The sequence below is a fragment of the Mesoplodon bidens genome, assembly GCF_964165515.1.
Source record: "Mesoplodon bidens genome assembly, chromosome: 7".
Taxonomy (NCBI): Eukaryota; Metazoa; Chordata; class Mammalia; order Artiodactyla; family Ziphiidae; genus Mesoplodon; species Mesoplodon bidens.
This window is the reverse complement of record NC_138164.1, coordinates 20,434,541-20,446,736: the sequence shown is the minus strand read 5'-3', so window position 1 is coordinate 20,446,736 and position 12,196 is coordinate 20,434,541. Positions and strand designations below refer to the sequence as shown.

Sequence of the window (12,196 nt, the reverse complement as noted above, 5' to 3'; positions counted from 1 at the left end):
AAAGAAATGTTAGCTTTTCAACTTCATCAGTAATTTTCTTGTTAGTAGCAGTATTAGTACAGCTATTTTGAAACTATTTCATGTGTATTGTAGGATAAAGCAAGTAATTTATGTTAATGTTAAGAACCAGGATCTTTTATATAAGAGAAAAAGAAATACAAATATAAAAATCAAAGAAAAGTAATTCCTATAATGCCAAATTTGAAAGGGAATGAATTCATTTATTTTTTTTTCCTCACTTACTTCCTAGTCTGTCCCTGAAAAGGCTTAGAAACAGTACCAACCCAGTAGTAGAAAGTGCCTTGAGCACCCAGATACCATTCCCCAGTAAAAACAACCAAGGTTTCTTGAAAAAAATGACTGATTCCTGGTTGGGGGCAGGAAGTATTCAAGATAAGCATCAGCCATTTTTATTCTGCCAGAAGGCAACAAAGGCATTATTTCTGTGGTCATGTTTTTTAAAAAAAACAGTATAAAGGGGTTCCCACTGGTCAAAGATGGGAAAATTTGAGCATCAAAACGAGCGATGACTGTAGTTGATTGAAATAGTAGAACATATAAAAATCCATGCAGTCATTATGATACTTTAGAGAATCATAAAAGAGAGAGAGAAAAAAAAGCAAGCTAAAAAATAAACACAAATCTTACTAGTTATCATTGAAAGTAGCTAGCGTGCCATCCCCTTACTCTGAAAATTGTTACTTAATGAGGAAGAATTAAGCATTCATACTTCTTGACCTGTTTTAGTTGTATTTCAGGATAACTAAATAGCCCTTACTGACAGCAGAAAAATTTCATCTAATAAATGTAGCAGGAATAAAACAAAATTAGAAACTCACAATTTTGTAACCCCAATGAAATAATTGATTAAGGTACCAATAAATATTAATATTAGTGCTGTGGTCTCAAAGTGTGGCCCCTGTTCCAATATCTTAAGCTTCCCCTGGGCACCTCTTAAAAATATATGAATTTGGGGGCCCTTTCCAACACCTACTTTATCAGGAACTCTGAAGGTAGGTCCCAGTAATTTGTTGTAACAAACCCACTAAGGGTTCTGACGTACACTGGAGCTTGAGAGCCATATTAGGAGGAAAAGTGATGAGAATCTTTAATTGAAGGATCAAGGTATTACCACTCCCCCACCCCCGAACTCACCGATCAATCTTAGCATTCCTAAATGCAGGAGAACCACGTTATATTTATCCAAGTAGATGCACCTATGACATATTCTCACCACCCTCCAAAAAAATTTAAACCTGAATCTATTCTATACTTTATACTTGAATTCCATATTATAGGAAATATGGAAGATAGAAGAATATGTTAAATAATATCATGAGGCTGACCCAGTTTCTTTAAGAAGTCAGTAGCATGGGGAAAAAAAAAAGGAAGGTGGGGGTGGCAGTGGGGGGCTGTTCCAGAATAAAAGGATTGCAAAGACAAAATAAGCAAATACAAAATATACATCTTATTTGGATCCTGACTCAAATAAACCAGCTGGGGAGATTTGAATTCAAACTGCATATTAGATGGTATTAAAAGAGTTGTTCATTTTGTTAGGTGTAATAATGGTACTGTGATTGTGTAAGAAAATGCCATTTATTTTAGAGATATGTAAAAAGTATTTAGGGTGAAACAAAATGATTTGCCTTAGGTTACTACAACAAAAAAGAAGAAGGAAGGAAAGAAGGAGAGAGGGAAGAAGGAAGGAAAGAAAGGAAAAAAGGATAAATGAAGCAAGTATGGCAAAATGTTGATAACTTTTAAATCTGGAGCATTCATTATATTATTGGGTTGGCCAAAAGGTTCATTCAGTGTTTTCCGTAAGATGGCTCTGGAAGCACTTAGTTGTCTTTAACTTCGTTCAAAACAATTTTGTTAGATTGTATGTGACAGTTGTCACATCAGCATGCATTTAAAAAAGACATCAAAATTGGCGAATTTTTGTGTAGCCATTTTAATATTAAAGATGGAAGAAAAAAGCAACATTTTCAGCATATGCTTTATTATTTCAAGGAAGGTAAAAACGCAACGGAAATGCAAAAACAGATTTGTGCAGTGTATAGAGGAGGTGCTGTGACTGATCGAACGTGTCAAAAGTGGTTTGCGAAGTTTCGTGCTAGAGATTTCTCACTGGACGATGCTCCACAGTCAGGTAGACCAGTTGAAGTTGATAGTGATCAAATCGAGACATTAATTGGGAACAATCAATATTGTACCACGCGGGAGATAGCTGACGTACTCAAAAGACCCAAATCAAGCTCTAAAAATCATTTGCACCAGCTTGGTTATGATTACTTTGATATTTGGGTTCCACATAAGTTAAGCGAAAAAAACCTTCTGGACCATATTTCCGCATGCAATTCTCTACTTAAACGTAATGAAAACATTCCTTTTTAAAAAACAAATTGTGACGGGCTATGAAAAATGGACACTACAATAATGTGAAATGGAAGAGATCATGGGGCAAACAAAATGAACCACTACCAACCATACCAAAGGCCAGTCCTCATCCAAAGAAGGTGATGTGTATATGGTGGGATTGGAAGTCCTCTATTATGAGCTCCTTCCAGAAAACCAAATGATTAATTCCAACAAGTACTGCTCCCAATTAGACCAACTGAAGGCAGCACTCAGCGAAAAGCATCCAGAAGTAGTCAACAGAAAATGCATAATCTTCCATCAGGATAATGCAAGACCACGTGCTTCTTTGATGACCAGGCAAAAATTTACAGCTTGGCTGGGAAGTTCTGATTCATCCACCATATTCACCAGATGTTGCACCTTGGGTGTCCATTTATTTAGGTCTTTACAAAATTCTCTTAATGGAAAAAATTTCAGTTCCCTGGAAGACTGTAAAAGGCACCTGGAACAGTTCTTTGCTCAAAGAGATAAAACGTTTTGGGAAGATGGAATTATGAACTTAACCTGAAAAACAGCAGAAGGTAGTAGAACAGAAGGGTGAATACATTGTTCAGTAAACTTCTTGGTGAAAATGAAAAATGTGTCTTTTATTTTTACTTAAAACCGAAGGCACTTTTTGGCCAACCCAATATTTTCTCTACTTTCATGTATGTTTGAAACTTCTATAATAAAAAAATTTAAATTTAAAATGCAGAAATACTTACTAAGATATATTTATTCCTGTGCTAGCCTTTATCACAGTTTATTGTAATTGCCTGTTTACTTGTCTATCCCAGTATTTCTCAAATTATCAGTATTTCTCAATTATCAGTATTGAAACACCAATTTTTTTGATTGGCCTGTCTGTCACAGACCATGATTTTTGTAAAAATACAATAAAAATCAGTTACCATAAGAGCAAAATTGGGGGGTGGGGGAGGACATACAAAATATAGCCTTAAAGAGTTTTGTAATTAAAACCAACAAACATAAAATTACATTTCACTTAACAATCAGAACAAATGTAAACATAGGCAAGAAGAATTTTTTAAACTGTATCCAGTCATCAAAAATACACACATAGGCAATTAGTATAGAGAATTGCTATTACACTCATAAGTTCTTTTTTTTTTACCATCTTTACTGGAGTATAATTGCTTTACAATGGTGTGTTAGTTTCTGCTGTATAACAAAGTGAATCAGCTATAGATACACATTTATCCCCATTTCTCCTCCCTCTTGCATCTCCCTCCCACCCTCCCTATACCACCCCTCTAGGTGGACACAAAGCACCTACCTGATCTCCCTGTGCCACACAGCTGCTTCCCACTAGCTATCTGTTTTACATTTGGTAGTGTATATATATCCATGCCACTCTCTCACTTCGTCCCAGCTTACCCTTCTGCCTCCCCATGTCCTCAAGTCCATTCTCTACATCTGTGTCTTTATTCCTGTCCTGCCCCGAGGTTCTTCAAAACTTTTTTTTTTTTTTTTAGATTCCATATATATGTGTTAGCATATGGTATTTGATTTTCTCTTTCTGACTTACTTCACTCTGACAGTCTCTAGGTCCATCCACCTCACTGCAAATAACTCAATTTCATTTCTTTTTATGGCTGAGTAATATTCCATTGTATATATGTACCACATCTTCTTTATCCACTCATCTGTCGATAGACACTTAGGTTCCTTCCATGTCCTGGCTATTGTAAATAGTGCTGCAATGAACATTGTGGTACATGACTCTTTTTGAATTATGGTTTTCTCGGGGTGTATGCCCAGTATTGGGATTGCTGGGTCATATGGTAGTTCTATTTTTAGTTTTTTAAGGAACGTCCATACTGTTCTCCATAGTGGCTGTATCAGTTTACATTCTCACCAACAGTGCAAGAGGGTTCCCTTTTCTCCACACCCTCTCCAGCATTTATTGTTTGTAGATTTTTTTGATGATGGCCCTTCTGACCGATGTGAGGTGATATCTTGTAGTTTTGATTTGCATTTCTCTAATGACCAGTGATGTTGAACATCCTTTATGTTTGTTGGCAATCTGTATATCTTCTTTGGAGAAATGTCTGTTTAGGTCTTCTGCCCATTTTTGGATTGGGTTGTTTGTTTTTTTGATATTGAGCTGCATGAGCTGCTTATAAATTTTGGAGATTAATCCTTTGTCAGTTGCTTCATTTGCAAATATTTTCTCCCATTCTGAGGGTTGTCTTTTCGTCTTGTTTATGGTCTCTTTTGCTGTGCAAAAGCTTTGAAGTTTCATTAGGTCCCATTTGTTTATTTTTGTTTTTATTTCCATGTCTCTAGGAGGAGGTGGGTCAAAAAGGATCTTGCTGTGATGTATGTCATAGAGTGTTCTGCCTATGTTTTCCTCTAAGAGTTTGATAGTGTCTGGCCTTACATTTAGGTCTCTAATCCATTTTGAGTTTATTTTTGTGTATGGTGTTAGGGAGTGTTCTAATTTCATTCTTTCACATGTAGCTGTCCAGTTTTCCCAGCACCACTTATTGAAGAGGCTATCTTTTCTCCATTGTATATTCTTGCCTCCTTTATCAAAGATAAGGTGACCATATGTGCGTGGGTTTATCTCTGGGCATTCTATCCTGTTCCATTGATCTATATTTCTGTTTTTGTGCACTACCATACTATCTTGATTACTGTAGCTTTGTAATATCATCTGAAGTCTGGGAGCCTGATTCCTCCAGCTCCGTTTTTCTTTCTCAAGATTCTTTGGCTATTCGGGGTCTTTTCCATACAAATTGTGAAATTTTTTGTTCTTGTTCTGTGAAAAATGCCGTTGGTAGTTTGATAGGGATTACATTGAATCTGTAGATTGCTTTGGGTAGTATAGTCATTTTCACAATGTTGATTCTTCCAATCCAAGAACATGGTATATCTCTCCATCTGTTTGTATCATCTTTAATTTCTTTCATCAGTGTCTTCTAGTTTTCTGCATACAGGTCTTTTGTCTCCTTAGGTAGGTTTATTCCTAGGTACTTTATTCTTTTTGTTGTAATGGTAAATGGAAGTGTTTCCTTAATTTCTCTTTCAGATTTTTCATCATTAGTGTATAGGAATGCAAGAGATTTCTGTGCATGAATTTTGTATCCTGCAACTTTACCAAATTCATTGATTAGCTCTAGTAGTTTTCTGGTAGCATCTTTCGGATTCTCTATGTATAGTATATAAGTTTTTTCTGTTACCATAATTAAGTAGTTTTTTAATGTGAAATGTGTGCTTTTTGCATGTTCTCTTTAGACCTTGTGCATTAATTTGAGCTTGGATTGATAACAGTGCCCCTCATGGGGATGATATACTAAACCTAAACTCATGTAATTTGCAGCCACAGGTTTTTGCCTCAGTTACTTTCTCATCTCTCAGCAAATAGTATAGTTTTGGAGGATGTTTATTTACACTGCAGAAATCATAAAGAGTGGGGAAGATCATAGATATGCTGAAATACTTGCTGAGATTTTCACTTAATAAGTGAAAATACCATCTCTTTAAATAGTTGGTCTCTTAATCTCTGGAACATGGATGTTGTCATTTTTCTCACGGTGTGTTACAGGCTTATTGACATATGATGACTATAGCTTCAAACGGTAATTTTAGGTTCAGATATACCACACCTTTCTTTTTCAGACAGTCCCCTTCCTGCCAGGCTTCAAAGCTTTTTCACCCCCTTGGCTGTAGCGGTTCCAGTTTGGACTGATCTCTTCAAAAAACAATTACTGTAGATTCTACTGTGCTTCCCAAGATTCATTTTGTAGGCATAGTTCAGGTTATTTTTCCACGTGTATTAACTTGTACTTATTCACGTTGGATCTGTTAGGTTTCTCTATGTTGTCAAAATCTCAAAAATCTTTCCCATTGACCCACTGACGCAGAATTTTCAACAGGAAGAAATTTTGTCTATTTGGAGAAGTCAATCATTTGTGAAAAAATTGTCTCATTTAGTGATAGATACAGTTTAAGTAGCATTTGTGTGGAATCTTAGGAAAGATATTACTAACTAGCCAAAAGATAATCCCTTACAGAAAACGTATTGCATTCCCCTTGGGAATTTCTGTTTGCCCAAGGATCCAATCCTTTATTAGATTTCCCAGCTCATCCAATATAGAAATGAGGCTCTGGTTTACTCTTAGGAATGGAAAGCACACTGTTCACTTGCCAGTTTACTTAGACATAGTCGCTCTGATATCAGTTTGGACATTTTGGCTGAAAAGTCTACATATTTGTTCTTAAGTGATCTTTTTTTCCCCTTCACAAGTATGAATGGCTACTGTGTGTGCTCTGTAAAGGCAAAGGGGAGTTGTGACGAGCTGATCATCTTGGTTTGTGATACTAGCAGATATAGAAAAATATACAAAATGTTCACTTACATTTAAAGCCTATAACATGTAGAGTATAGCACTCCTACTCCACACTTTTATAATACTCTTTTTGGAACATTTCATGATACCATCCATATTAAGACACTAGTCAGACAAGTATTTAGTAAGAACTTCACCTGTGCTGTTTCGTGCATAGTGCTAAGCAGTGTGGGGAGTGCAGAAGAGGATGACATGGCCCCTATCCTCAGGAAGCTTAAATGATGGTATCTTTTATTTTCTTATACACAGAGTGTTAGAATTAGGGCTGTTTGTGTCTGCATGTGCACCCAGACGTGCATGCACATTGAGATATTATGATATATATACAGATAATTAAAGTGTGAGGCAGTGTGTTATAAGTGATAAGGAGTTCAGAGGAAAGAGATTATTACTGCCTGAGTGATGAGGGACTGTTTTAGGGCAAGGTGGCATTTGAGCAGGGTTTTGGAAGGATAGTTAGGATTTCAGCAGGAGTCTAGTAAAGAAGCTTGTTACAGGTTTTTTTTTTTTGGGGGGGGGGCGGTGTTTTGCGTTACATGGGCCTCTCACTGCTGCGGCCTCTCCTGTTGCGGACCACAGGCTCCGGACGTGCAGGCTCAGCGGCCATGGTTCACGGGCCCAGCCGTTCCACGGTATGTGGGATCTTCCCGGACCGGGGCACGAACCCGTGTCCCCTGCAATCAGCAGGCAGACTCTCAACCACTGCGCCACCAGGGAAGCCCACTTGTTACAGTATTTTAAAAGTTTTTTTCAAAGGTTCTGGTTCCAGGTCAGCCATTCACTTACCAGTTGTCTGAATTCAGCCAGATTACTTAATGACTCTGATCTTCAGTTTCCTCATCTACAAAATGGGACTTAGAGTAGTAGTTATCATAGAGGGCTTTTAGGAAGATTAAGTGAGATACTGTGACATGAACATGCTTTATAAACTGTAAACTACTGTACACATGTTAGTAAATTTTATAATAAATATTGAGGATGGCATGAGCCAAGGCATGGAATTTAAAAACTAGTAAAACCAAAGCCTAGAGCAGAAAATATGTGAAGGTGACTATAAATATTGATTCACTCATACAGTTCCTAACTTCATAAGATAATCTTAAATAGGAAAGCCTTTCAAGGTTTATGTTGACCCCCTTTCCCTCAAAAGACCATTTCAGAGGGCTTTTAGATCTTCAGGTAAAACTTGAATAAATTGTAATGTTTAGTTTTATTGAATTCATACAGAATTAATTCGTACAGAATTAATTTTCAAATAAACTGCTTTAATAGATATTATAACATAGCACAAAAATAGCTAATGTATCTTGCACAGTATATTTGTTTAAAGAACATGGTTTTGAGAACAAGTCTGCATGTTTTGGGGTATATCAGAATTGCTCCACTGGTTAGGAGAACAGGGTGCAAATTATTTAAGTTACTTTCAGGGACCGTCGTATCTCCTTTTACAGGTGGTTTGTACAATAACTTCATGAATGGTTGTTTAAAGGAAAGATATCCCTCACCTGATGAGATGTCAGAATTTATTCATGTTCTTTGTTTTAAATAAATTTTATTTTTAAAATGTAGTTAGGAAAAATATTCAATAAATTTTTGAACAAAGAACAGAGAGAGTGTTTGGGCTTTAAAAGACATTTTTTAAATTGAAGTATAGTTGATTTATAATATGATTAGTTTCAGGTTTACAACATATTGATTCAGTATTTTTACAGATTTACCCCATTTAAAGTTATTACAAAATATTGACTATATTTCCCTGTGCTGTACAATATATACTGGTTGCTTGTTTATTTTATACATGGTAGTTTGTATCTCTTAACCTAAAAAAGCATTTTGAATTGTACTGTGAATATTATGCCAGTTGCTATTGTCTGGTCTTGGGCTCTCTCCACGTATCTGGACTCCAGTGAAAATATGATTGGAATTACTTTTCTCAGGGCAAGGAACTTGGAAAACAGCGTTTTACTTGAACACTAACTCTCATTATTAAAAGAACTTTTTTTGTTGTTTGTTTACTGTATGATATCACTTATATGTGGAATCTAAAAAATACAAGAAACTAGTGAATATAACAAAAAAGAAGCAGACTCAGATATAGGGAACAAAGCAGTGATTACCAGTGGGGAGAGGGAAGGAGGGAGGGGCAATATAGGGGTAAGGGGATTAAGAGATACAGACTATTAGGTATAAAACAATCTACCAGGATATATTGTACAACACGGGGAATATAGCCTGTATTTTATAGGCTAACTATAAATGGAGTATAACCTTTAAAAATTGTGAATTACTATATTGTACACCTGTAACTTACATGATATTGTACATCTACTATAAGTCAATTAAAATAAAAAAGACCAACCCTCTCATTTTATGATTGAGGAAGTTGAGGCACAGAGAGGAAAATGTACTTAACCAAGGTCTTGAACTTCAGTCTCTGTGTGCTGTATTTCCCTTCATTCATTCTTTTATTATTATTGTTATTAACTAATTTTGAGATTCTAAAAGAACTTTTTGAGGGAAAAAAAAAATCCTGAATACTAATCGTGGGGTTTTTTGGTGTGTGTGAATAATTCTCAATTCTTTCTTCTTTTACAGACTACCTTGCTAATCACGGCCGGTTAAATGAGTCTGAGGCGAGGCGCAAATTCTGGCAAATCCTGTCTGCTGTTGATTACTGTCACGGTCGGAAGATTGTGCACCGTGACCTCAAGGCTGAAAATCTCCTGCTGGATAACAACATGAATATCAAAATAGCAGGTAACTGGGACACAGCTGGCTCTAACGTGATCAGATATGAGCCATGGCACTCAGGGTGCAGAAACAGACCTGCAGGCAGAGATTCAGGAGCCTCCACCCATGACACCAAGCTCTCTCAGAGTGTATTTTATTCACTTCCTTAGTCCTATGTGTAATAATGAAAAGTAAGGGAAATAAGTTCCTTATCAACGCACACCACGGCAGGACTACAACTGGGGTCTGATTTGTATCCTCAGTCTGATTTGTGTTCACACCCCTTTGTGGCACTCCACTGAGTGTGTGAGTGATTGGAGGGGCTGATAGGGCTGGAGGAGTGGCATAGGTTGCTGGCGCTCTACCCTGCTCTCTTAATTATGACTGGTGGCTGCAAAGAGATTGTAGACAGAAGAATGACAAAGGCGGTAACGGCAGTAGAATGAGAACTACTGGCGACACAAAAGCACCTTGCCTTCTTCCGATACAGTAGGGTTTTGATTTATAACATGGAGACTAAGGATTATTTTGCTAGTTTTCCTCCTACCCTTTTCACAATTGGCAAAATCTTTTATAAATATTTTATATTCCAAGTTTCCTTTTTCACATGGTCAAAACTCTCATTCAGTCAATAAATACTTATGTGTCAGGTACTGTGCTATGCTAGGTACTATGGATACAAATCAAAAAGTCATTTCCTGTGATCTTAAAAGTCTGGTGGGGAAATAAGAATAATGAAAATACAATATAATAGTTGCCCAAAAATATATGTACAGAGTGCAATAGGGATATAGATGTAGGAACGTCAGTCTACCTGAGAAGTCAGGAAGCTGCACAAAGAAGGAACTCTTTGAATTTAGGCTTGAGAGATGAGTTAGAAGCTTGCCAGGGAGATAAACAGAAGCAGGACAGGCGAACTGTATAAATAACCACAGGTACAAGAGAGAGAAAGAGATTGAAATTGTAATGGTGGGGAACCATTGCTCAATATTAGTTAAATGTAAAATCTGTAGTTATGGGGGATTGATACAGGAAGAGCAGGTAGGCGAAGATCAGAATATGAAAGGTCTTGAAGGCCATGAAAAAGATTTTAGAGTTTATTCTGTAGGTAATAGGGAGCATAGCCTATTGGAAATTTTAGGGCAGGGATGGAGATGAAGTGGGACTGGGACGAGAAGATTAGATTTGCGTGTTAGAAAGATGTCTCTCTGGCCACAGAGTGAAGATAGGTGGGAGATGGGGGTGAGACTGAAGACAGGAAGACTAATCAGGAACCTAATGCAGTAGTTCAATTAAGAAAATGTGGGTGTGTGCTAGAGTACAGCAGTACAGGTTGTAGGTGTGGGAAGGAGAGAGAGAGATTTATTCTGGTTAGGGTTTGGAAGAAAATAAGGGGCACAAAGCAAAAGCTTAGCAAAGTTGTAAGCAGTGGTGTTTTGTCTTAGGGTATTAAAGAGGGACAGAGGCATCCACATGAGAAAAGCTGACCAAGAAGTGGTTGACTAGCTAGGTTGGATACTCACTGGACTCACTAAGTTTAGGGAGAAAACAACTGCCTTAGTTTGCTGCACTGTGGTATAAAATATAAGTGAAAAGCCTCTGATTTGTACATTTAACTGGTTTATTTCTATGCCATTTATCATTCATTTTCAACTTGGGCATTTTAGGGAAGGCAAATAATTTTTACTTACTTTAACTTTTACTTACTTTAATTTTAATAATTAATTTTAAACGCCAATGTCACATTTGTTTCAGGGAAGTAATAGATTTTTCATTCTGTAGTCTGTGTTTTTTTTTTTCCTAATGGAATTGCCTGAATAAGAGTGTTTTTTAAGTTAATTTGCTACATTCCCATTATATATGAAGATTTCTACTGATTTATCTTTTTTGTTTTAAAAATACAGTATTAGTGTTTCTGTAATTTATAATGTATGTTCATTTCTCCCAGTTTTCCTTCTTCTTTTGGCCCTTCCTTTGGTCTCATTCATTTCACTCCTTTTTGCAAACTTTCTGTAGTTTTCTGTAATTTTTTGCTTACTTCTCCTTGAAAGCATCAGCTGCCCTAAAATTGTCCTTCTCAGAGAGGACTCTTGTTTTTTTGAAGTTCTTTACTCTGTAGAAAGAAGGGGAAACCCCGGCTTCACCTTTACATTCCTTTATTGCCACAACAAAACTTTCACAAAAACAATACCTTAAAGGAGTTCTGGGAGTCATTTCAGGCAGAGAAAGAAAGGTTAGAGGTGGGAGTCATATGCTATAGGAATTACAGTGTCAAAATAGAACATCAAAAACCCTTGCAAACAAAATATGCAGAATATTCCATTAAGGTTATAACCAAGTTTTGCCTGGCTGTAATAATGTCTTCTATAATTCTGGCCTATAGTATAGGTAGATAAACCCAGTATTTCTGTCATTATGTGAAATCTAGTTATTTGTTTGTTTTTGCTATTTTTATTTTTGAATATCTGAAATTCAAGACCTTCTAATTTTTATCTAGAAGACAGGTAAAATCTCAGAGACCTAAAGTTGTTCTCTCTGGTTAAGCTAGTATCACAGCTAACATTTATTGAGCCTTCGTTATTTGCAGGTACTCTTGTTTTCAGATGAAAAAACTGAAACACAAAGAGATTAAATAACTTCCTAAGGCAATTCACATAATAAGTAGCAGACCTGGAATTCAAGCCTAG

At 36.5% G+C, this 12,196-nt stretch overlaps 1 protein-coding gene across 3 annotated transcripts in view; it reads left to right on the top strand.

The window, feature by feature from the left end:
• Positions 1-12,196, top strand: part of SIK2 (salt inducible kinase 2) — a 130,134-nt gene that overhangs the window by 75,604 nt on the left and 42,334 nt on the right. For all 3 annotated transcript variants that reach the window (XM_081239223.1, XM_081239224.1, XM_081239222.1), the window contains exon 4: positions 9,375-9,536. In XM_081239223.1, the coding sequence (XP_081095349.1) occupies positions 9,375-9,536 (162 nt within the window). The remainder of the gene's footprint in view (positions 1-9,374; positions 9,537-12,196) is intronic.